Source organism: Prionailurus bengalensis, chromosome E2 (genome assembly GCF_016509475.1).
Source record: "Prionailurus bengalensis isolate Pbe53 chromosome E2, Fcat_Pben_1.1_paternal_pri, whole genome shotgun sequence".
NCBI lineage: Eukaryota > Metazoa > Chordata > Mammalia > Carnivora > Felidae > Prionailurus > Prionailurus bengalensis.
Genome location: NC_057352.1, coordinates 50,067,781 through 50,090,011, shown reverse-complemented (window position 1 = coordinate 50,090,011; position 22,231 = coordinate 50,067,781). Strand labels below are relative to the sequence as shown.

The window sequence follows — 22,231 nt, the reverse complement described above, 5'->3', positions numbered from 1 at the left end:
TCTGTCTTTACTATTTTTGTGTGTGTGTGAACGGTTTCATTGTGTGAACAATGAATGCCAAATACAGGTTTTCACGGAGAACACATCCTCACACACAGCATACAGCTATGAAAGCTAGAGCTGGAGAACAGCACAGAGCTGTTTGTTATGGAGGAAGAGAACCTGCCTTGTGTTATGGTGTTAACTAATGTTAATTACTTAGCTGCATGATGACTTAGTGTATTGTTTTAGTATAAATGAGGGTTAACTTAGGGACCGAGGGATACATGAGCAATTTTCCATTGGACTTAATGGTAATTATATTCTTGATATAGAATTCTATTCTCCAGGTCCATAAATTAATAAAAATACACACAGATATACATACATGTAAGGTTTTTAGACCTTTATTTTAAAAACATGGTGTACACACAACCTCCCCCCACCCCCCAATCTGATGTGGAGGCATCTGCTCCTACACATTCTTTTCCATGGAACACCAGCCAGCCATGGCATATTTTGCTGCAGTTTATTCAATCATTCTCTTAGTGATGGTTGTTCACATTTTCTTTAGTCCTTATCAAAAAATACAATATACATTGATAAACGTATAATCTTAAGTACTGGCACTTTATTTTTTCTTAGGGATAGATCCCCAGGAGTGACTCCTGGATTAAAGAGTATGTATATATTTTTTAAATGTTTATGTAGAGAGCGAGCACAAGCAGGGAAGGGGCTGAGAGACAGGGAGAGAGAATCCCAAGCAGGCTCCATGCTGTCAGGGTGGAGCCCAATGCGGGGCTCGAATTCATGAACCGTGAGATCATGACCTGAGCAGAAACCTAGAGTCGATGCTTAACCAACTGAGCCACCCAGGTACCCTGAAGGCTACGTATATTCCTCATGTTCAGAGACAGAGTCGCAACTTACATTTCTAACAGCAGTGTGTGAGATGAATCTTCTTCCCTGCTTCCTTGCCAGTAGTAGACAAGATGACAATTTGAGAAAGACAGACTTACTGGACTATAGATGTTCTGTGAATCTGTTCAGAAAGTCACTCACATTCATGGGTGGTCACAGCACATCAATGATACTCAAAAACAAGGAAAAAGAAAGGCCAGTTCCCAGTGACAATTCTAGTGTGTGATTCATGACTGACAGGGAGAGGAACTTGGGAATTTGAAGTCAATAGTAAGATACTTTACCTCTGAGTCAGGCAAGAAGTTTTTTTAGGTTGTTAAACACATATGGAGAGATCACTGAAAAGTCTAACTTATAAAGTGTGTGTGAACCTTTAAAAGAAAGGCTTAACTTTTACTCAGGTTCCAAAGGGAAATGCTTTTGGCTGATGACAGTGAAACCCAGGGAGTGAAAATGCCTCCTTTACACAGGATGTGGCAAAAATGCATTTTTAAAGTGGGTTGTGCACGTGGACGTTTGAAAAAGCACTACGACATTAATTTTTTTCTCTGAAGTCTCTGAAATGTAACATTTGTGAACCACATACACATCCTACTTTTTGTAAGACAATCCATAAAATATTACACAGGAGAACACAAATAAAAGCACAAGTAGTTTACGGGTTACACAGTATGTTAAAAGACAGGCGTCTGTATGTAAACACCCCACTGCAAAGGAACGGCGCACGAGGGACGTGGGCACTCTCTCCAGCTGTGGTGCCTACACTGAGTGACAGCCCACAGTGGTCTTTCACTCCCTAAATCCCCTCTTAATTATCTCTCACTTATATATTGATGTGAATAATGCTTTTAGCAACCTCCGAAGCAAGTTAAACCTTCAACACTGTCTTCTGTTTATTGAAGAGGCAGCTGAATAACGACGGTCCGACCAACTTCCCTATGCCGGCAAGTAGCAGGAGAAAACATACGCTACACGCTACTAAAACTGTGACCTAGTTCATGTGGAATGCGTACTGGGTTGTAAAGGTACTGAAAGACACGTGGTGTTTAGTATGGAAAATCTTACTCATGTCCTAACTATCAGAGGACAAGAATTTCCAACTCCCAGTGACTGTGTTAAATTTACATGCATAGATGTAAGACAAGATTTGTGTCTTGGGGCATAATCTCATACACAGCCACTCACCTCCCGGGGTATGGTCTGCAGATCCTTTATGCTGCTGCCCAGAATAATTCAAGATTTTAAAAAGCTCACTGTAACAGGACTAAGCATGTCTATTTACAACTGGATGTACGCTTTAGCTGGGCAGCGTATCTAACCTTGGGTATAAGGCTGTTCTTAGGGGATCCTGTTTTTACATGTGTTTTGATCTGATGGATTGTATCCCCCCCGCCCCGCGTTTCCGCGTTCCTTCAGTACCTTTGTGCGGTCTGCCCCCCACTGGAAGGGTTCGGGTTTTTCCACAGAACAAGCTAGCTGCAGTCTCAGGGCCTTTCCCCCATGTGAACCCTCTGATGGACACTGAGTCGGGACTTCCTGCTGAAGGCCTTCCCACATTCAGAACACTCGTATGGTTTCTCTCCTGTATGGATTCGCAAATGTAATCTCAGGGTTGACCTCTGGCTGAATGTCTTGCCACATTCGGTACATTCATAGGGTTTCTCTCCCGTGTGAGTTCTCATGTGTATGATCAGTTGTGAGTTCTGGATAAAGGATTTTCCACATTCGCTGCACTCATAGCGTTTCTCCCCCGTGTGAATTTTCTGATGTATAATGAGGTTGGACTTTTTGAAGAAGGTTTTTGCACATTCGTTACACTCATAGGGTCGTTCTCCTGTATGAATTCTCTGGTGGGTAGTAAGTTCGAACTTCTGGGCAAATGTCTTGCCACAGTCACTGCACCCATAGGGCTTCTTCTCCATATGTGCTCTCTGGTGAACGATGAGGTTTGACTGGTGGGTGAAAGCTTTTCCGCATTCAATACATTCAAAGGGTTTCTCCCCCGTATGAATTCTTTGATGTTTAATGAGGTTTGCCTTATGGGAGAAGGTTTTCTTACACACGTTACATTCATAAGGTTTTTCTCCGGTGTGTATTCTCTTGTGACTAATGAGGAGTGACTTAAAGGAGAAAGCCTTGTCACAGTAATTACAAATAAAAGGTTGTACCAAATTTCGTATTTTCTGATGTTTAAAAATGGCTTCTTTAAAGACTTTCCCACTTTTATTATAGTCAGAGTATTCCAACCCATGATGGGTTTTCTCTTGCTTCAGATAGAGGAGTGCTTTTCCAAATCCATTACACTCATCAGCTCTCTTTCTTATATAGCTTCTATTACCATTAAGTAAGTCTGAATTAGACTTCAAGGTTTTTTCGTATAAGTCGTATTTATAGGGTACTTGCCTTAAGGAAACAAAATCTGTGCTCAGATTAAATGTTTTTTCAAAGAGATTACCTCTTTCCTCAATTGGGGTTTGGTTCTTAAAAATGATAAATGGTCTCGCCTGCTCATCTGGGTTGCTGGGGTCCCGCTCCATCTGGTCGTCAGCTTTCCACACCTCTAGGAAAGAGCACACGAGACACGCTGTCAGCCCCTTCCTGCCATGTTAGAGAATGTGAAGTCTCCACCAGTGTTCCATCGTAGGGCTGTCTCTGTGTGTGGGATCCGGGCTTCCAGGATTAAAAAGTCTCCATTGCAAATTTTGCCTAGTTCTTAAGCTTGCAAAGACCAAAAAAGCCTGTGGCAAAAAAAGAATGGAAGCTGACAATGGACTCGAGTAGCACTGCCAGATTACAGAACGACCTTTTAAAGGTAAAGTGAAATAAAAACAAAGGGCAGCAGACAGGGCACAAATGATGTAGGCAAGCTGACAAGTCGAGGGATGCAGGAGGTTCAGCGTGTCCTCAGGGACACGGAACAGTCAGCACAGACCAAGAGAGCAAGTGGACGAAGATGCGAAGGGAACGGCAAGCAGCCTGGGCAGATCTGAGTTTAGCAACTGCCACTTAGGCTCTGAATTGCTGTGGTCAGACGGGCACTTCCTCTCCACACTCCTAGTCTCTCTCCCCGTTTTTTTCTCCTCTGCTCTTGCAAGCCACACACCTTGCTAACAGCAATGCTGCTCACCGGTCTGCAGACATAATCCTCCTGCCAAGATCCAAATCTCTCATGTACAACTTTTGCAAATGGATGACAAGATCCAGAACCCATAGTCTGAAGGAAATGGAAAATAAATCCAAGGGTTCAAGATCCTTGCGACAGAATCATGTGTTTTACTTTTTTCCATTGAAACACCTTATTTTTTTCCTTCTCATGTGTTCGATTTCTTCTCTAAACAGGTCTTGGTGCTGCTGTTACCGGAAGGAATCTTAAGGATCAGACTGACCCAGCCTTGACATTCCTGACTCTGGTGATCTTGCTGCCATTTGTGTCTAGGACAATGCATCACTCTTAGACTAAAGAAGAATCTATTACACCAATTCCATCACCTAAAATATCAAAGTCACCATTCTGGCAAACTGGGAATACGAATGAAAGAGCAGCTAATCACAAAGGTTTAAGACAGGTTAGGTAAATGTCAAGGGTCAAGTGTGAGAGAAAAATATAAAAGTTCAACAAAAAATGTTAAGCAGAGACAGACTGATAGCTGGAGGTAGGATTTTGATATCTGAGGAATCATCTGGTATTGACCATCTTTAAAGGTTTAAGAATCTGAAAAATTGATTCTTTTTTTTTTTTTTTTAATTTTTTTTTTTCAATGTTTATTTATTTTTTTGGGACAGAGAGAGACAGAGCATGAATGGGGGAGGGGCAGAGAGAGAGGGAGACACAGAATCGGAAACAGGCTCCAGGCTCTGAGCCATCAGCCCAGAGCCCGACGCGGGGCTCGAACTCACGGACTGCGAGATCGTGACCTGGTTGAAGTCGGACGCTTAACCGACTGCGCCACCCAGGCGCCCCTGAAAAATTGATTCTTAAAAAATATTTGAAAATAGTTCAACCCATTCATAATCCCTAGGATATTGCGTGGATTGGCTTCTGATGCTCCTCCTCTCTTTTGACATCTTCCCCAGAAAGTTCTGACCTGACCATTCTTACTATGCTATCTACACCTCTTGTTGTTGTTCCAACTTGAAAATCACATCTGACTCGATAATATCAGAGAACTTCATAATGGAACACAGCTCCTATCTGCTTAGACTTCAGAAATCCCCCAAATAAAGAAGGTAGAACTTCAGCGTCTCCACTGTCTCTCGGCTTTAACACCTGAAGCTGCAGCCCACAACCACATGGTAGTAATTCAGAAGCTCAGAATTTTGGGTAACTGAGCAAGGACATAAATGCTAGGCCAACACGCAGCTGCACTAGAAGCTGTGCTTACCCACTGAGAGTAAATTGCTGTAATTCTCCAGCATCACGTCCATGTAAAGGATCCGCTGTGAGGGGTCCAGTTGCTCCCATTCCTCCTGAGTGAAGTCCACAGTCACATCGGTGAATGAAACCGATCCCTGAAATGGCATATTACTCAGATGGCTATTCATTCTGAAATGATCGGCATTTGGCAATGTAGGAAGGATATGTGAAAACTTATTCTTACCTTGTAAAATTTACACAGGACGCCAACTGACATCTTCACTGTTTTCTCATGTTTCCAAAAAATAGGTTTATAAATAAAACATTTATGTAGATCCCCTAGATCTCTGGCACTTGCCATATACAACAGGTATCTAAGATTAATAAAATACTGTTTCTCCTCTGAAAATATGTAGAGGAAGATAAATAGGTAAACAAATACACAGTATTTAAAGTTATCTGTACAAAGATGATACTCAGATATTATGTTGGGGGGTATCAAGTTTAAAGAGTTAATTAAACCTTTAAATATTTATTTAAAAAAAATTTTGTAACGTTTATTTATTTTTGAGACAGAGAAAGACAGAGCATGAATAGGGGAGGGGCAGAGAGAGAGGGAGACACAGAATCTGAAACAGGCTCCAGGCTCTGAGCTGTCAGCACAGAGCCCGACGCGGGGCTCAAACCCACGGACTGTGAGATCGTGACCTGAGCCGAAGTTGGACGCTTAACCGACTGAGTCACCCAGGGGCCCCTAAACCTTTAAATATTTAAAGGCAGCAGACGAACTTCCAATTACAAGGCAAAATGTCAGACGTAAGTAGAGATCTCTCTACCATATCCAAGCCATACCAATGGTGCAAAAGCAAAAATAAACAAATGGAACTATATCAAACCAAAAAGCACCTGCACAGAATGGAAACCACCAACAGAATGAAAAGGCATCCAACTAAATGGATAAAATATTTGCAAATCATCTGATAAAACAATCCAATTAATAAATGGGCAGAATATCTGAACAGACATTTTTCCTAAGAAGACCTACATATGGCCAATGGATTCAAGAGAAGATGCTCAGCACATCACTAGAGAAATGCCAATCAAAATCACAATGAGATAATACCTCACAAGAGATCACAAATGTTGGTGAGGATATGGAGCGAACGCTGGTGCACTGCTGGTGGAAAGGGAAACTGATACAGCCACTTAGGAACACACTATGAAGGTTCCTCAAAAGATAGAACTATCACATGATCCAACAATTTCACTTCTGGGTATTTATCCACAGAAAATAAAAACACTAACTTGAAAAGATATATCCACACCCACATTCACTACAGCATTATTTACAATAGCCAAGATAGGGAAACTTAAGCATCCGATAATAGACAAACAGATAAAGAATATGTGGCATATATACACAACGGAGTATTTCTTAGCCATAAAAGAGAAAATCTGGCCACTTGTGACAACATGAATGGATTTTGAGGACATCATGCTAAGTGCAGTAGACAGATACTGTATCATCTCACCTCTATGTGGAATCTAAAATAAAACACAAAAACCAAAACAACCAAGTTCATGCATACAAAGAACAGATTGGTTGTCAGGGTGGGGAATGAGCTAAATGGGGTAAAAGGAATCAAAAGGTATAAACATCCAGTTTTAAAATAAATACAACATAGGGATGTAATGTACAGTGTGGTAATCACAATTAACAATACCGTATTTCATATTTGAAAGCTGCTAAGAGAACAGATCTTAAAAGTTCTCATTACAGTAAAAAAAAAAAATTATAATATATATGGTGATGGATGTTTACCAGACTTATTCTGATCATTTAGCAATATATAGAAATATCAAATAACGTGGTACACATGAAACTAATAATGCTATATGTCATTCTATCTCCATAAAAAATTAAAAATCAGGGGTGCCTGGGTGGCTCAGCCGGCTAAGCGTCTGACTTCCACTCAGGTCATGATCTCACAGTTTGTGGTTCAAGCCCCACGTCAGGCTCTGTGCTGACAGCTTGGAGCCTGGAACCTGCTTCTGATTCTGTGTCTCCCTCTGCCCCTCCCCGACTCATGCTCTCTCTCTGCCTCTCAAAAAGAAAAAAGTTAAAAAAAAATTAAAAATCAATAAAAAAGAATGTTCACAGTTAAATTTTACATAGGACCCCAGAGCCAGAAAAACAAATGCTCATCAATAGATGGATTTCTTATGGTATACTAAAATAATTGAGTCTTATAAAGCAATAAAAATGAACTAGTTCCAGCTACATAGTGAGGATTTCACAAGAGCTTCAAGAATCCTGGCTATTTTCTATTTCTTGGCCTGAATGACGACTACATGGATTTATTTATCTATATCCACTGGGCCAGATGATAGATGCAATAAGAACTTTTGTATGGCTGCCAGACCAACGGGGATAAACCTGTGGCACATTACTTGGACTCAAGTTATAATAATTTAGAAATGACTCTACCATCAAATATGAAAATTTTCTGTATTTCTTCTCCTTATTTTCCATACTCCATACAAACAAAACACTCAAAAACTTGTTGATGAAACACAGTTCTGATACCATAGCATTAAAAGGGATGTCAAGCATGACCAACTTCAAAAACTTTTGCCAAAACAGTATATAGTTTCCATCTGGAAGGAATGTGGTATTCTGGCTAGAAAGCCTATGGTCATGAATAGAGGTAGAGCTAGCGTATTTGACATTTAAACAGACCATTTTTTAATACCCCTTCCTCAACTCTTCAAACTATTAGATCCTCCTTGACTTACGATGGTTACATCCTGATTAACCCATTGTAATATGAAAATATAAGTCAAAAATGTATTTTTTTTAATTTTTACCTTGATTAGACGTGGTTATTCATTACCTCCTGAAAACTGATAAACTAACCACTGGCCCAGCGTTCAACACCAAATTTCTTTTCCATCCCTCTTTCCCATGGCTTTCCTAAGCAAAGGTCTTCCCAGTAAGATCACATCTTACATCACACTTAGACGTGATCCTTCCTTATTGTGAGTTCCTACTCAGTTTTAAACCCTGGAGTATTTTGTTTGTATCTCTTGTGGCAATCATTTTGCTTTCTTTTGTTAAAAGTGTCTTATTCCTTCCACTCTCCCCTCTAGATGTTAGATTTTTTAGGATTTTCCAAAACAACTCTCCTCAGACCACAGAAGAGCATTAACCCCAAGAAGAACAAATACAATCACATTATGTACATCATCACAAAACTGTTAAAAATCCCAAAAGAAAAAGGAGGCACCGCCTAATAGGGCACATAAAACTGCTAGCTGATTTTTCAACAGAAACAATGTAAGCCATTGAACAACAGAGTATCTTCAAAGTACTGAAAATGCTAGAATATGAGTTGGCAAACTTTCTACAACAGGCCAAGTAGTAAATATTTTAGATTCCGCAGGCCACGCGTAGTCTCAACTACAACCAATCAAGTCTGCCACTGCACCGTGAAAGCAGGCACAGGAAACACGCAAACAAATAGGCATGGCTATGTTCCAAAAACGCCTGATTCCCGGACAATGAAATGTGAAATTCATAGAATTCTCACATCGTGAAATACTATTCTTTTGATTTTTTTCATAGCCATTAAAAAAATGTAAAAACCACTCTTAGCTGTGAGCCATATAAAAGGAAGGCAGAATGCCATCTGGCTCATGGACATAGTTTAGCAGCCTGATCTAAAATGACAACTACTGCATAGTAAATGTCACATAAGTGCTAGCTTTTTTTTACTGCTGTAAAACGATGTGAATATAAAGAAGACAAACATAGCAAGAATCAGTTGGACGTAAAAAGCATCAGGGAGCAAATAAGTCAGCAAAATACGTTATTAAAAAACGTATATATGGGATGTGGGAAGGAGATATTAAATAATTAGCTGAAACTAATTTTTGGATGCCAGAAACCTGGGAGTTGTGACACAGAGAAAGTATTGTGTTTGGAAGGAAAATATAAATCGTGATTAGCTTTTTAAGTTTTGTTTAAAATACAAGCTAAAAAAGAGTAAGTTAAACCTTTAAAAGAAATATAAAAATATATTTTGACACACCAGTAGAGGAAGAAAAATGCTCAAAGTGACAAGGAGAAGAAAACCAGTAATAAAATAAAATAGAATAAACATTTAATAAAAGGTCAAGACAAGTCTTTAAAAAAAAAAAAAAGGCTTCAGACAAGTCTTCAAAAAAAAAAAAAAGACACAAACTTAAATAACAAAGCCTTAAAATAAAAGGTACAGAAAAGCTAGCACAGGAACATTAATAATTCATTAAAAAAATTAGTGAAAACAATTCCAAGAATATGTATAAATCATGACCCCAAATTCTGTCAATTCTATTTAATGTGTAAAAAATATGAAAAGAAGTGGACAGACCTGCACAAAACTTACATTATTATTGGCCACCTCTAAAGTGAGGAAACAATCTTTAATGGTCAAAAGGATTTTAGCATTGAATAAGGTGACTTAATGCCAGGAGTGGGAGCCTGCTAAGGGAGGTCAGAACCATGATGGTGAGAAAGCGTAAGAGACAGAATTCATGTGTGAATTGTGTAACATAACAACCTTCAATACACATAGTGTATGGAAGCAAATAAGCCAAGATGTTCAGTCTTGACTTGGATACTGTAATAGGTTGACAATAATTAGGCTGGACCATACTGAAATTGCTGACAGGCAACTGTTGTACATACAAACATTGCTATTTCATATAGCTCAGCCTAATCCATTTTCATTTGTATTTCTCTGCATTTTCACACTTCACAAAATCAAACCAAAAAAAGGTGAGAAGAACTATCTTAGGAACTGTCATGCAAACATGAATTAAAACACAAATCATCAGAAAAAAAATGAAAACAGTGGATACAAAGAGTAAATTCTACAAGTTTCAGGAGACAACTAAAAGGTCACGTTCTGATAAGTAGAAAGGCCTTTGTACTTCATGACTACAACACTAAAAAGCGATCACTTCAAAATTCTGAGAAAGGAAAACAACAATAAAAGCTGGATAAATACATATAACAACTTGCAGGTATTAGCAACCACTGCACGGCTACAATTATTGAAAGAACAGTGAACATGACGGGAGGCCCACATTACCAATGATGATAAAAATGCTGAAAGAAAAGAATATATCAATCTTGAATTCTATATACAGCATAAATGTCCCTAAAGGTAATTTTTAACAGTACCACAGAGAAATAGAACTGAAGCAGCAAGTGGCACCGTTGCTACATTGAAAAAATAAAAATTAGCATTTGGGTCTGCAAAGCAACTGAGATTTGGGGGCAAAGTAATGAAGGTAAAGAAGGCATAGAGAAGGGGGTCAAAATTCTGCATAAAAATTCACCTCAGATCTTTGGGTGGTTCCTAATATGTGCAAGTAGGAGGGAAAGCCTCTAGGAGAATTAGTAGAGGGCAACAATTTTGTTCTGCCAGACAGTTAAATTATTGGCAAAACAAAACAACATTCTTCAGAGCGGAAGTGTGTGTCATACACGTCTACCATACAAACAAAAATTACTAGACATGTGAAAAACCAAAATAGCACAATAAAACAATAGACAAGAGATCAACAGTCAAAAGCATATGTAGAGATAATCCGTAGGTTAGAGTTAGTACACAAGACTTCAGATTAACTGTAAAGTAATATGTTAAAGAATACAGAGAGGGGTGCCTGGCTGGCTCGGTCATTAGAGTGTAACTCTTGATCTTGGGGTTCTGAGTTTACGTAAGAGGAAAAAAAAATACAGAGAAAAAGATGGATAATGTAGATGAAATATGGGAATATTTCAACAAAGAACTGGAATCTACAAAAGGGAAGCATATGGACATTACAGAACTGCAAAAATCGTTTTCAACTAAAATTTAAAACACACTGTATAGACTTAATAGCAGATTAGATTCAGCAGAAGAAGTGTGCACTCGAAGGCAGGCCAATAAGAAAATATCAAACTAAAGCAGATAGAAAAAAATGGGGGAAAAGTCAAAACAGAAGAAATGTGAAGTATGGCCCAAAAGTCTAATATACTATTGCTTAAAATGCTAAAAACAAAAATATATAATGTGTAGTCTCACAAGTGGAGAAAAAAAATGGGACAGAAGCAATATTTGAGATATAATAGCTAAGAATTTTCCCCAATATGGTAAATAGCATCAACCACAAATCTAAGAAACTTAATAAAGCCCAAGCAGAATAAATGTAAAGACAATTATACCTAAACACATCACACTCGAACTGGTGAGCGCCAGAAAACAGAGTATCTTGCAAGTGGCCAAAAGAAAAAGATTCCTTTCCTTCAGGGAAAAACAATAAAAGTGAAGATTCATTTCTTAACAGAAACCACAGAAGTGAGATAAAAACAGAACGTCATCTTTAACATACTTACGGAAAAAAGAAGCCCTAGAATTCTATCCCCAGGAAAAACATTTTTCAAAACAAAGGTCAAAAGGCGTATAGAGACAAAGAAAAGCTGCAAGAATTCACCGCAATATACTGTACACTGTTCTTGGACCATATTGAGGTGGTATAACATTAATTCAAGGTGATTAGTATATAAGCTATAATCCCTACAGAAGCCACTTAAAAAATACACCACCTCATCATAAAAAGGGAGATGTGGCTATATTTATATTGCCAGAGATAAAGAGGAGTATTCCAAAATGACAGAAGGGTAAGTCCGTCAGGAAGACAGAACGATCATAAATGTGCATGTGCTCAACACAGCTTCAAATTACATTAAGCAAAAACTGACAGAACCAGAGCAACGGATGGACAAATCCACATTGATACTATCCATCAAGCAAGTATCACAATGGAATGAAGATATTTTCAGAAACGTAAAGCCTAAAAAAATGTTCTCCCATACCCTTTCTTAAGAAGATACTAAAAAATGTACACCAATGAAAACAACAGTAACCCCCAAAAAGACAAAGACTTGGGAAGAGGCAAACAAAAGATCGATACCAGAGCTGAAGGAAATCCCCAGGAGTCTGAAAGAGACTGCAGGGTGGCAGGGATGTCTACTGATACCAAACTGCTGGTCGTACATGGGAACAGTGCAACTCAAAAGCAGGCATTTTGAGGCCCGTCATACACAAAAAGCCTACGGCCACTGTACCACCTTTTTAACCCGAGGGCAGAATGCCTGGGTGAGCCTGGCCCAGTTTCTTATTTGCACTCAGTCTGACTTGTTTTCAACGTGTGCTGGTGACATCTCCTACTTCTACCTTCCACACCAGGCTACCCTGCATCAGACGACACTCCCCCTTACACAAGCGTCCTGCTTTGATGGACTCCTGAGAGTTGGCAGTTACCACTAGGCTAAGAAGCAGCGAATACAGGCAACCACCTGGTTTAATTCTCTTTCTACCAGACATTCAATACCCGATTCACGCTTTGACCCTGCCAGATAGCCCAACCATGTGAGCCCTATGTTTTCCTATGTTTCTCATGACCTTGCCAATGACTTCTCCAAATGGAATTTTTGGAAATTCTCAGAAAAGCTGAAGCCAGACTGACTCAGAGACTGTATTCAGCTCATCTTCTCCTAGAAACCTTTATCCAATACCAGCAAAATTGCAGGACACAACCAGACTTATGCTTATTGGATAACTTTTGACACACTGCTTCCCCAGTAAGGCTGTATCATTTTCGACTATCGCCAATAATGCATGTGTGGTTTCATCTCTCTTTGGTTAATACTGGCTAATAAAACTTTAAAATAAACAGCAATTAAAACAGAACAAAACCCAAGTCTTGACAAAAGGGAACATGGGTGCATATAAGGACATCTTCAATCTTAGGGTCTGGAAGCAAAAGAAAAAAGAACTCCACCAATCAGAAAGAAAATTATGCAACACAAGGCAATATAAACTCCAGTTACAGTTTCTCAAAACTAAATTTCATGTTGATGAGGCATATATGTAGATAAGTGGTAAAATCTTTAAGAAAAGCAGGGGAGGGGCACCTAGGTGGCTCAGTCAGTTAAGCATCCGACTGTTAATTTTGGCTCAGGTCACAATCTCAGTTTGTGGGATCGAGCCCCACATCAGTCTCTGTGCTATCAGCACAGAGTCTCTCTCTCTCTGCCCCTCCCCTGCTTGCTCTCTCTCAAAATAAATAAACTTAAACAAAAAAAAAAAAAAAAAGAAAGAGGGGCGCCTGGGTGGCTCAGTTGGTTGAACATCTGACTTTGGCTCAGGTCATGATCTTACGGTCTGTAGGTTCGAGCCCCACATCAGGCTCTGTGACAGCTCAGAACCTGGGGCCTGCTTCTGATTCTGTGTCTCCCTCTCTCTCTGCCCCTCCCCCACTCACACTCTCTCAAAAATGAATAAAAAAACATTTTAAAAAAATTAAAAAAAAAAAAAGCAGGGGAGTAATTGACAAAAATGTCAAGATAGAGGATACCTACTAGGATGATTCAAGGGAGAACATATCATCAAGAACAGAGAATGTTCTAATTTTTTTTTAATGTTTATTTAGTTTTGAGACACAGACAGACAATGTGAGCAGTAGAGGGCAGAGAGAGAGGGAGACACAGAATCCAAAGTAGGCTCCAGGCTCTGAGCTGTTAGTACAGAGCCTGATGCAGGGCTTGAACTCACGAACCACGAGATCATGACCTGAGCCAAAGTGAGACGCTTAACGACTGAGCCACCCAGGTGCCCCGAGAATGTTCTAGTTCTTAACTTGGGTAAGGTACATGGGTGCCCATTTTCTCATTATTCTTTAATGCACACACATTTGTTATACATATTGTTATGATGCACATAAAAGTATTACAATGCTTTATATACTCTCTGTATATGTGTTTCATTATAAAATAAAATAATAAGGAAACTCTAAGTTTTTTTATGGAAAGACTTCAGATATGTTACTGAGTGATAAAAATACAAAATTGAGAGAATGAAAAGACAAGGCACAGATGGGGAGAAAATCTTTGCAAAACACATACCTGATAAAGGATTGGTATCCAAAATATATATAAGAATTCTAAAAAATCAACAATATGAAAACAACCTGATTTAAAAATGGGTTAAAGACCTTACTACACACCTCATCAGTGAAAATACAGAGATGGAAAATAAACATATGAAAAGATACTCAACATCGTGTCATTAAGGAACTATAAATTACAATGAAATACTGCTGCACACCTATGAGAATGGCCAGAATCCACCACACCGACAGCACCAAATGCTGGCAAGGATGTGGAGCAGCAGAACTCTCACTCACTGCCCGTGCGGGGGCCACATGGCACAGCCACCTTGAAAGACATTTTGGCAGTGTCTCACAAAACCAAACCTACTCCTACCATACGACCTAGCAGTTACGCTCCTTAGTACCTACCTAAATAAGTGATTTTATCTGCACACAAAACCCTGCACGTGAATGTTTGTAGCAGCTTTATCCATAATTGTCAAAACTCGGAAGCAGCCATTCAATAGGTGAGTGGATAAATAAATGGTGGCACATCCACACAACAGTATTATTCAATGGTAAAAAGAGATGAGCTATCAAGCCATGAAATGATATATAAGAACCTCAAATGCATATTTCTAAGTGAAAAAAACTAATGGTTACACACTGTATGACTCCAGCTATATGACATTCTGGAAAAGGCAAACCTATGCAAACAGTTAAAATGATCACCGATTTCCAGGGGCTCAGGGAGGGGGGTGCTGAGGGGGTGGGGCGGGAAGGATGAATAGATGAGGCAGGGGATTTTTAGAGCAGGAAACTATACTGTATGAAACTTTAATGGCGGGTACGTGCCATTATGTATTTGTCAAAATCCACAGAACATACAACACCAAGAATAAAACCTAATGTAAGCTATAGATTTTAAAGTGTTCATATTGGCTCATGAACAGTGGCAGGTGTACCACATTAATGCAAGATGTTAATAACAGGGTAAGCTGTGTGTGTGGAAGGAATGAAGGAATACCCAAAAACCCTGTACTTTTCACTCACATCTTCTGTAAACTCAAACTGCTCTAAAAAATGAAGTCTATTAATTAAAAACAAAACACATATAAACAAATCAGCATGATTAATATGCTTCCTATAATAACCTGTATTTGTACTCATGTAAATATGTACATACAAACTCTGAAAAGCTACTCAAGTGGGGAGTCTGGGTGACTCAGTTGGTTAAGCGTCTGACTTCAGCTCAGGTCATGATCTCACAGTTTGTAAGTTCGAGTCCCACATCAGGCTCTGTGCTGATAGTGCAGATCCTGCTTCGGATCCTATGTCTTCCTCTCTCTGTCTCTTCCCAGCTCGTATGCACGGGCACGCACGCACACTCTCTCTCTCTCAAAAATAAACAAACATTAAAAAAATAATAAAAAGTCTGGGGCGCTTGGGTGGCCCAGTCAGTTGAGTGACTTCGGCTCAGGTCATGATCTCACAGTTCGTGAGTTTGAGCCGGTGTCAGGCTCTGTGCTGACAGCTCGGAGCCTGGAGCCTGCTTCGGATTCTTTGTCTCCCTCTCTCTCGGCTCCTCCCCTGCTCACATGCTGTCTCTCTCTTTCTCAAAAACAAATAAAGATTAAAAAATAATTTAAAAAAATAATAAAAAGTAAATAAAAAAGAAAGCTACTCATGAAAGTAATGACAGTAAAGCTACTCATGAAAGCTACTCATGAAAGTAACGGTATTGTGGAGGTCTGGGGGGAGAATGTAAAGACACACACAGATATTTACTGAGTTTTTTGGCATCCTGCTAATTTGACTGAAAAAATAAGATACACACAAAATCCTGCATTTGCAGTGAAGAATGCTATACAAAATAACCAGAGACAAACTGATAAACCCATGGTTTCTGGGGATGTTGTCCAAAACACCATCTATATGAAGGTCCATAAAATTTACTCAGACCTGATATCAGAGAACGAAGGAGATGCCACTCATAATCAATTCAAGACAATTAACTTGGTTTGCTTTTTGGCTGCTGGTATTGATCAATTATTCTTACTACATTTTCCTTAAGTTTTGCTCATCTCTGCCTTTATATTTCATTTCTGGGTCCTTATAAACTTCCTCAAATGCACTGAAAAAACAAAATAGGGAAAAACAATCAACTCACCTGGGATTTGTTCATTTTTTTGTAGTTTTGGGGTAAAGGCTGAGAACTATGAAGGCCGAACTGAAAGACAGAAAAAGGAAGATACTGTTATTAATGATGTGACCTGCTTTCGAACTCCTATAATGACTTATTTACAAATCCTTACACATCATTTGGGAAAACACCACCTACTGGGAGGGTCCCTTGCCCTCTTCAGAAGGGACCTAAACAATTATGGTGGCAACCCTTACCTTCAATGAAACATTACGAGACACCAGAAAAGGCCAAACTAAGACAACCCACTATCAAGAGACAAAGCAATCAACACAAACTTCAACTGATGATTATCAGACAGGGAATTTAAAATAACTATGATTCATATTTTAGAAGCTTTAATGGAAAAGGTGGACAACATAAATAAATGGGAAATTTCAGAAAAGATGAAAACTGCAAGAAAAAATCAAATGGAAAAGAAAGCAAGAAATTACCCAAAATGAAACATAAAAACAAAGTAGAATGAAAAATTAAATAGAGAATCCAAAGACTATAGTTCAATATCAAATGGCCTAACAAACATGTCATTGGAATCCCAAAAAGACAATCAAGAATGGGACAGAAGAGGTATTTGAAGACATAATGATTGAGGATTTTCAAAAAATAATGATATCAAACTATAGCTCTAAGAAACTCAAATAGTTTATCTAAACTGAACAAATACCAAACCAAACAAATATGTAAGACATCATATTCAAACCACTGAAAACCAAGGTTAAATAAAAAGTCTGGAAAGTAGCCAGAGGGAAAAATGACACATTATATAGAGGAACTACATAAAGAATCACAGTCAATTTCTCATCAAAAACTATACAAGCCAGAAGACAATGCAGTGACATCTTTAAAGTATTTATTTATTTATTTACTTACTTACTTACTTATTTATTTAATTTATTTTTGAGAGTGGGTCATAGCACGAGCAGAGGAGGGACAGGAAGAGAGGAAGACAGATAATGCCAAGCAGGCTCCATGCTGTCAGTGCACAGCCCAGTGCAGGGCTCAAACTCAAGATCTGTGAGATCACGACCTGAGCCAAAATCAAGAGTTGGCCACTCAAATGACTGAGCCACTGAGGCACCCCTATTTTTTATTTATTTTTTAAAGTTTATTTCTTTATTTTGAGAGAGAGAGAGAGAACAAGCAGGGAAGGGGCAGAGAGAATTCCAAGTAGCCTCTTCACTGTCAGCAGAGAGCCCAATGCAGGACTCGAGCTCACAAACTGCGACCATAACCTGAGCCGAAATCAAGAGTCAGACACTTAACCAACTGAGCAACCCAGGTGCCCCTGAAGTACTTAAAAAAAAAAAAAAAAAAAAGTGGGGTAACTATCAACCCAGTATTCTATACCCAGCAAATACATCCTTCAAAAAATGAAAGTGAAATCAAAACTTTTGAACAAAAACAGAGAATTCATTACCAGTAGACTTGTACTAGAAGAAATATTTAAAGTAGTTTTTCAGGTAGAAGGAATATGATACCAGACAAAAACCTGGATCTACACAAGAAATAAAGATCTATGGGAATGCTTAAAATAAAGATGACTCTAAAGAAAACCTTCTTACTTTTAATGACTCTAAAAGACAAATGATTGTCAAAAAATAGCCCGTAAGTTTTGTGGGCTTACGGCATATGTAAAACTACAACATATGATAGTACAAAAGATGGGATGATGAAATTGGAGAGTATATTATTATAAAGATCTTATGTTACACATAAAGCAGTAAAATATTACTTAAAGGTCCACTGTGATTAACTCCAGATTTGTACTGTAAATGCCAGGGCAACAACAACAAAAAATTTTTGAAGGGGTATAAATGATAAGCCAATAGTGGAGGAAAAAAATGAAATCATAAAAGTACCAACTAATACAAAAGTAGTTGGCAAAAGAGTTAAATATGAATGAAGACCAACCAGGACAAGTAGAAAAAAAAACTAGCAAGATGGTAGATTTTAATTGAACCATCTTTTTTTTTTTTTTAATGTTTATTTACTTTTGAGAGAGACAGAATGCAAGTGGGTTACGGGCAGAGAGAGAGGGAGACCCAGATCTGAAGCAGGATCTAGGCTCCGGGCTGTCAACACAGAGCCTGATGCTGGGCTCGAACTCATGAGCTGTGAGATCATGACCTGAGCCGAAGTCGGCAGCTCAACTGACTGAGCCACCCAGGGGCCCCATAATTGAACCATCTTAATAATTGGTATAAATACACCAATTAAATGATAGAGGTTGTCAAACTGGATAAAAAAAAGGAAGGCCAACTGCTTTTAACTGTTTATAAGCGGTTTGTTTGAAATATAAAAACATAGCTAGATCAAAAGTAAAGGGATGAAAAAAAAGGTATGCCTTGCAAACACTAACCAAAAGAAAGTGATTATATTAATATCAAAGTAAACTTCAGAATAATATTACCAGAAATACAGTGATATTACATAATGTCACTGTGATAAACAACACCTGGTGAATGTGTCAAATGGCCAGAAGGCATAACAATCCTAAATGTATATGTACCTAACAAAAGCATTTCAAAATACAAGAAGCAAAAATTGATAGAACTGAAAGAAAAAAAAAACAGATAAATTCACAATTATAGTTGGAGACATCAATACTCTTTTCTCAGTGACAAAACAGGTAGATAGAAAACCAGTAAGGATATAGAAGAATGGAACCACACTATCAACCACCCTGACTCATTTTGAAATTTTTTTTTTAACGTTTATTTATTTTTGAGACAGAGAGAGACAGAGCATGAATGGAGGGAGGGTTAGAGAGAGAGGGAGACACAGAATCAGAAGCAGGCTCCAGGTTCTGAGCTGTCAGCACAGAGCCCGACACGGAGCTCGAACTCACAGACCGCGAGATCACGACCTGAGCAGCAGTCGGACGCTTAACCGACTGAGCCACCCAGGCGCCCCTCATTTTGTATTTATAGAAGACTCCACCACCAGCAGCACAACAGTCATTAAATTATATATTAAAAATTCCCAAGATAGATCATATTCTTGGCCACAAAACAAATCTTTCATTCTAAAGAAATGCAATTTGTAACAAAGTGTATTCTTTGATGAAAATAGACTTAAACTAGAAATCAATTACTAGAAAGAGATCTGTTAATTACTTCCTTCCAAATACTTGGAAATTAAACAACAAATTTCTAAATAACCAAGGGTTGAAAAAGGAAGTCACAAGTTTAAAAAACCCATAGAACTGAATAGAAATGAAAGCACAACATACCAAAATTTGAGGGATATAACTAAAGTAGTATTATGGCATTAAATTATTACCTATATTAACTGTAACTACAAACAGTTATAGAATTAAACTGTATTAGAAAAGAAAGATTTTAATCAATTACCGCAGTTTCTACCTTAAGAAAGCATAAAAAAATTAATTAGTTAAACCCAAATCAAGCATAAGGAAGGAAATAATAAAGTTAAGCACAGAAATCCATAAAACTCAAAACAGGGCGGTACCTGGCTGGTTCAGCAGGTTGAGCATCTGACTCTTGATTTCAGCTCAGGTCATGATCTCACAATTTGTGAGTTTGAGCCCTACTTGGGGCTCTGCGCTGACAGGGTGGAGCCTGTTGGGATTCTCTCTCTCCCCTGCCCCAACCATGAACTCTCATACTCTGTCTCTCTCAAGATAAACAAATAAACATTTAAAAAATCCCTCAAAACAGAAAAACAATGGAGAAATTCCATAAAACCAAAACCTGGTTATTTGAAAAGATCAATAATATTGATAAACCTCTAGCCATACTGACCAAAAGGGAAAAAAAAAAAAGGAGGGCATTAATTACCATTATCAAAAATGATGGAGGAGACACTACTACAGATGCTACATATATTAAAGAGTTATTCTTTAATAATAAAAATAGAGGGACACCCAGGTGGCTCAGTCGGTTAAGCCTGGTGTGGGACCTGATTGTGGCTCAGGTCATGATCTCACAGTTAGTGTGGGTTAGTGAGTTCAAGTCCTGTGTCTGGCTCTGCGCTGACAGGGCGGAGCCTGTGTAGGATTTCTCTTTCTCTCTCTCTCTCTGCCCCTCCCGTGCTCATGCTGTCTCTGTCTCTCTCAAAATAAATAAACTTAAAAACATTTTTTTAAATAATAGATAACCATTAGCTATGCTAATTAAGGAGACAAAAACAAAAAGGGGGAGAAATCCCAAATATACAAAATAAGAACAGTGGAAAATATCAACAAATACAAGAGAAAAAATATGAAATGATGGAAAAATGACTTCATTTTCAACAATACACTACATAAGGATAAAGAAAAATAACCTTTTTTTTAAATGACAAACTTCTGTAAAGATGATAAAGTGCACTTAAGAGAGACAAAACAAAACAGGGCTTGAACACTCGGATGGCCTACAATATGATCCAACATCATAAAGGTGTCCATTCTCCCTAATTAAATGCAGCCATTAATCGGATCATAATAAAAGTATTGGCAGATTTTTAATGCAAATAATTCTAAAGTATCAGTGGAAATCATAAATCAACTTGCGTAATCTCAAAGTGGTAAAAGGCTTCTGAGTGCCATAAAAGAGAAGAGCAGTAAATTCAACTACAAATTAATTCAAAACGCCTGCAAGGCAAAACTGTCAGGGAACAAAATCAAAAGGAAAATGAAAAAACATGTGCCACTTACACAAAATACCGGGAGGCTCGGGTACTCCACCCATCTGAGCCTCCGGTTTTTCCTTCAGTTGCACCTGAGATACTAGCGACGTCACAGACTAGGTGTGAGGATTAGAGGAACACTTAGCCGAAAAGGCTTTCGCAAAGAGGTCGGAGGTCTCCTCTGGTACGCCGCGTGCATCAGGAAACTTGCTGGGGCTTTCATTCCTCCCTGCACCAGGTGATGCTCGGGCACTCAGCACGCGGCTTCCGGGCGCCGCCAGGTGTGTGCGGCCCCGCCCCCGGCCTCGCCCCGCGCCCGCGGGGCCTGGTCACGCGCGCACCCGCCCGGGCTTCCGGACTCGCTCCCGCGCGACAGGAGACGCTGGCGGCCGGTCGGAGGCGCTTCTCCTGACAAAGGGAGGAAGGCGAGCCCTCGCCGCCGCCCTCCCTCCCCGCCGTCCCCGCCCCCGCACGTCCGGCCAGGCGGGCCCCGCCAGCCCCGTGCGGAGGACGGCGCGGGGCGGCCCCGGACACCGCCCCGAGGGTCACCGACGTCTGCAAGTCGCTGAAGTTTGGGCTCCCACCCTGCGCGGACAGGAGCCCATCCCTCATCTCCTCCTCCGCGGCCCCCAGCCCTCGCGTAGCTGCATGGCAGCCCCCCCTCATACCTGGAGGGGCACAGCCTCCACTTGTGGCTCAGTGCCAAGCCAGGTCACGGCGCCGGTCAGCCGAGATGCGCGGAGACCGGGGCCCTGTCACCCACTCGCGGCAGGAGGTGGGGGAAGGGCAGCCACCGGCGCGCTCGCAGCACTGCACATGCGCAGATGCAAGGGCTGCTAGCCGTCCCAGGGTCCTCTGAGGGGTGGTTCATCCAACCTCGGGACTACACTTCCCATAAGTCTTTGGGGCCCCGCTGTAGGGACTCTCTGGAAAGTCTTCATTTAGTTTAGCGGGTGGCATGAGGCTAAAATAATCCCTGGCCTGGACTGTCCATTTACCGCAGCAAGTGTTATGGATTACAACCACCTCTTCCCAGATTAAAAAAAACAAACCTGACTTTGAAAGATTGCATAGGTAATCCATGATAACGTATTTAAATTAGAAAATATGTATAAAATAAAAGCAAGTATCTAATTTCTCAAAGATAACCGTATGTAACATTAAGTGCATACGTTTCTCACTTT

At 39.6% G+C, this 22,231-nt stretch overlaps 1 protein-coding gene across 3 annotated transcripts; it reads right to left on the bottom strand.

The window, feature by feature from the left end:
• Positions 1–370: 370 nt before the first annotated feature.
• Positions 371–21,868, bottom strand: ZFP1 (ZFP1 zinc finger protein). 3 transcript variants are annotated; one of them, XM_043599690.1, is made up of 4 exons: positions 21,716–21,868; positions 16,386–16,445; positions 5,283–5,409; positions 371–3,460 (listed from the first exon to the last, which is right to left on the bottom strand). In XM_043599690.1, exons 2-4 carry the CDS (start codon positions 16,398–16,400, stop codon positions 2,385–2,387), a joined length of 1,218 nt encoding a protein of 405 aa, XP_043455625.1. In that variant the 5' UTR covers positions 16,401–16,445; positions 21,716–21,868; the 3' UTR covers positions 371–2,384. The 3 variants fall into 3 exon arrangements, with proteins under 3 accessions (XP_043455625.1, XP_043455626.1, XP_043455627.1); XM_043599691.1 differs by lacking the exon at positions 21,716–21,868 and adding an exon at positions 21,076–21,348 and having other exon boundaries at positions 1,532–3,460; XM_043599692.1 differs by lacking the exon at positions 5,283–5,409 and having other exon boundaries at positions 1,532–3,460; positions 21,716–21,865.
• Positions 21,869–22,231: the final 363 nt, after the last annotated feature.